The sequence below is a fragment of the Mercurialis annua genome, linkage group LG8, assembly GCF_937616625.2.
Source record: "Mercurialis annua linkage group LG8, ddMerAnnu1.2, whole genome shotgun sequence".
NCBI classification, from domain to species: Eukaryota; Viridiplantae; Streptophyta; class Magnoliopsida; order Malpighiales; family Euphorbiaceae; genus Mercurialis; species Mercurialis annua.
Window position 1 is genome coordinate 2,017,497 of NC_065577.1, and position 4,504 is coordinate 2,022,000.

The window sequence follows — 4,504 nt, forward strand, 5'->3', positions numbered from 1 at the left end:
TAGAACATCAAGATATTTTTTCAAATTTATCCCCTGTTGATTTAGTAAAAGTATATAGTAATAATTATAAATAAAGATAGTAAGTCATAAATATCAACAAATGTCAATATATGGTTACTTTCGTAAAAGTGTTTATAAATTTAAGCATAATAGTAGTTTCTTAATTATGATATTAAATTCAAATGCGACACAGTTCAACCAATTCAGTTGTATATATAGAATTTGAATATAATTACAAAATTTTTTAGTAGTAAATAGATTGAAAACTTAGTAAATGAACGATACTCAATTTTATTGAGTAGTCACTTTTTTTAACGATCCCAATAATGAAGATTAACCTTAATATAAAAAAAAACTAGTAATTAAAAAATCGTTCGGTTTTTACAGTCTAAGTGTTATTATTTAAAGAGGTTGACCGTATTTGTAATTTTAAAACAATTCGGTTCTTGATAGAATCATTTGGACCGATTGATCGGATTGTTAAATACTAATTTCAATAAGTTTTATTTTTTTCGGTCATTAGTCCTTTTTCATTATTATTTTTTACTTCGATAATATTGAAGGACCTTTATATTTATTTGAGTGCAAAATGAACAAAAGTCATACACTAGCATGTGCTTAGATTATGCACATAGGTGACTTCATTTTTATCTAGAAAAAGCAAATAAAAGCAATTATACGTATGAAAGTACCTCCTTTTGACATTCCCTTCTTGGCTTTTGGTTTTATACACGTAAAGCATTCATTTTTTTGTTTTTCCCTACCATACTAGCCTATTATATTATAATACGTCATTAAAATAATAATACTATCGTAATATTGTTTATTTTTTTTACACTTTTAAATAATAATATTATGATAATGCCATTATTTTAATAACGTATCATAATGTGATAAATTTAGTCCAAAAATAATATGGTGGACTAAATCTACTTAAAAATTTCTCATAGTAATAATGCTATATTATCAAATGCTAGTTAGTCTAATTAAACACAAGTTCACTAGGTATACCATACTTGAAATAGACTTGGAAATTTTTCATTACAAAGATTACTCAAATTACATCCAAACATTTATGTAATCTTTAATGTTCATATAATTTATTCATATGTTTTGAGTGTCCTATTGTTTCTCATATTTTTTAAAATTAGTCATTTAATTAATTTTGTAACTTCATTAAACCACCATCTCTATGGTAATATAGAGTTCATATGCGTTATAATTTTAATATAAAATTTCAATTTTGATAGCTTAAAATATTTATTTTTCTACACATTAGAATACTGGATAATTTTTTGATGAGAATAATAATGTGAACATTGGAAAAGTTAACGCCCAACCGATCCACATCGGTATTTTATTTTTTAATTAAAAAATCAACGAAACACACGTTGTTTTAATCGGATTTTTAAAAATCCAATTAAAACAAAAACAAATTACCACCTCATTTAATTCTACTTTTTACTTACTCACTATTGGCTATTCCCCATTATATCCACGTGTACACTTCTCACACCCTTCTCTATCCCCCATATCACACCCGGTCTTGTCTATTCCTTGAACCAGTTGAAATTAATTAAAACTTTTAAAAAAAACTTAAACATGTTAATATACACAAACTTCTTTTAAAAACCACCAAGCCATGACCGCTTCTCTCACTCCCTCTCACCATCACCGCAACCGCCGTTTCACCGCCGTCGCCAATGCCGTCACTCTCCCGTTGACTTCTTTCTGCTATTTTCACAGCTATGTCTCACTCTTCCGCTTCCTCCGCCGTTAACAACTTATTCTGCGAGGAAGACGCCGGTGAACTTGTCCAATCTCAACTTGACACGTGGATCTCCTCCCGTCCTCTTCATCCGTTGGATGAACATACATTTGATTACCTCATCGACTCTGAACCTCAGTTCTCTCCGCCCTCTGATTATCTCCTCCGTTACCATCGCCGCTCCATCGACGTCACCGCTCGGCAAGACTCCATTAACTGGATCCTCAAGGTTCGTAAACTTACAGTATTTTGTCTGCTTATTATACGCTACAAATGCAGGTGTTTGATAAGCTATAATGTAGGTGCGTGCATATTATCATTTCTCGCCGGTGACGGTGCTACTCTCCGTTAATTACTTCGACCGGTTTCTGTCTTCTCATTCTTTTCCGGTAATCTGAAGATAACTTTTAAATCAGCATAGATTAATCTTTTTAAGGCTTAATTATTTTAAAAATGAATTTTTTTATATATTTTTTAATTTTAATACTGATTTTTAGTTTTAGCAATGTCGGATATTAATATTCGAATATTTATAATTCTAGTCATAGTGTAATTTTCAGTAAAAAATGCTGACGTAGATGCTAATATAGTGATTATTTTTCGGTAGCTATATTATCAATTTTTAATGGAAAATTGATTAACATTTCAAATTCAAAAAAACACTAATACCGATGAGTTTTAGCTCAAATGGTATAAGCGCTTAGCAATAAACTGCTAGGTCGTGAGTTCGATTTTTCTCACAAGCGCTCTAAAGAAAAAGATAATAATATTTCAAATTAAATTGCTGTTGTTGAAATTTCGTGTGAAAATATTAAAACAGGCTGATTTTTAAAATTTTTAAAAACAATTAAGTTTTATTTTTATTTCCGTTAAAGTGAGTTTGATTTTTTATTTGTTTTTGGCGACAGGGAAATGGGTGGCCGTTACAGCTATTAACAGTGGCGTGTTTGTCTTTAGCGGCGAAGATGGAAGAGATACACGTGCCTCTATTAATAGACTTTCAAATACTTGAACCCGGATTCGTATTTGAACCCAAAACCATTCAAAGAATGGAGCTCCATATCATGTCTATGCTTAACTGGAAACTACGCTCGGTTACTCCTTTTGATTATCTGGACATATTCATTTCAAAATTAAAACCCGACGACTTCAATCGGGTTTTCTCAGTTTCTTCGAATCTCATTCTTAATACCACCCGTGGTAATTCGGGTTTTAAATACTCAATACTTAAACCCTGCCCTTTTTCAATTCGGGTTTTTGTTTAATTTTAATTTCTTTATATTGCAGTGATTGATTTCTTGGCTTTTCCACCGTCAACAATATCAGCGGCGGCGGTTTTGTGCGCTACCGGCGCCGAAGAGAGTTTTGAAAAACCGCAACCATTCCCCGAGAAAATTGATAAAGTGGGTAAAACTGAAACTTAAATAAGTCGAAATATTTATAAATATTTATTTTAGAAAAAAATTGCATTTTTGCGCCTCGACTTTTATTTTTCTATATTAGTGTCTAAACTTTTTAAAATGTCATCAAATTAGCATTTTAGTCATTTTTTGGTCATCAAATTGTTCATAAAGTAAAAAAATAATTTTGAAATTTAGGATTAAATGCAAATTAAAACACGGACTCTTTTTTACAATTGCAACATAATTTTAAAACTTGGTAAAATCAGTTACCAATTTTTTTTTTTTATAAATCAAAATATCGAGTTATTTTCTATTGAAAAAACATTGACATGGACACCATAATATACTATCACATGAGCATGTTTTTTAATACATAATTTATCAGTGTTTTGATTTGCCAAAAAATAAAATTTGATAATCGATGTTGTCAGGTATCAAATTTCATTTGTAATTACAAAACATGTTAAAAATTTATGATTATTTTTGCAAGTAACCTTGAAATTTAATGATAAATTGATGCTATTTTAATTTTACATACATAAATGTATTATTGGACACTCATTTATTTATATTTTTAATTAATATGACATACAATTTATATAAAACGGAACTCATTTTTGTTTTTTCGTATTGCCGATGAATGAAAATTGGATAAAAATAATTATTTGATACGCTTTTAAAAAATTGAAAGCCTAACATTAAAAGAGTAGAAATTCAGATGTGGAAAAAGAAGATATTTAAAAATTTAGACATTATTAATAGAATTTCTCCTTTGTTTTATTGGGGCTAAATTGCGACTGTTTCCTTTTCTTACGAGAATTTCGAAGATTTAAGAAGTTTTATAGAAATCTGTGTAATAAAAATTGGCTTTTTTTCTGAAAAGGAAATGCTGAGAAGCTGTCACCAACTAATGCAAGAGTATTTAATTGACACGTGTCCATCATCTCAAGATTTAACGGCTGAGCCGCTAGTTGCGCCGCCGAGCCCAGTCGGAGTACTGGACGCAGCCGCTTGTGGAAGCTGCGACACGCGCTCTTCTTTTGTTAGCCAAGCTGAAGCTGAGCCACTAGCAAAGCGGCCTCGATTCTCTACACCGGATGTACAGCAACTGTAGACAAGACAGCCACTAGAATGTCATATAATATTATAATGGAAATTATTTATCTCTTTTTTGTTAGAGAGAGTAGAGGGCTCACCTTTTTCATCCTTAATTTCTACGCGTCGATTATAAACAAAATGAACGGAGAGGATGTGAGATAGTTTTAAGGCCAAAGTGATTTAAGGATTTTGTTTGTAATTTATATTAGAAAAAATGAGTAAATTTTTTAGTTAA

At 30.5% G+C, this 4,504-nt stretch overlaps 1 protein-coding gene across 1 annotated transcript; it reads left to right on the plus strand.

Moving 5' to 3' along the window:
* The first annotated feature begins 1,551 nt into the window (after nt 1-1,551).
* LOC126659857 (cyclin-D1-1-like) lies at nt 1,552-4,504 on the plus strand. Its single transcript, XM_050353180.2, has 5 exons — nt 1,552-1,997; nt 2,071-2,157; nt 2,677-2,968; nt 3,056-3,171; nt 4,055-4,504. Exons 1-5 carry the CDS (start codon nt 1,749-1,751, stop codon nt 4,283-4,285), a joined length of 975 nt encoding a protein of 324 aa, XP_050209137.1. The 5' UTR covers nt 1,552-1,748; the 3' UTR covers nt 4,286-4,504.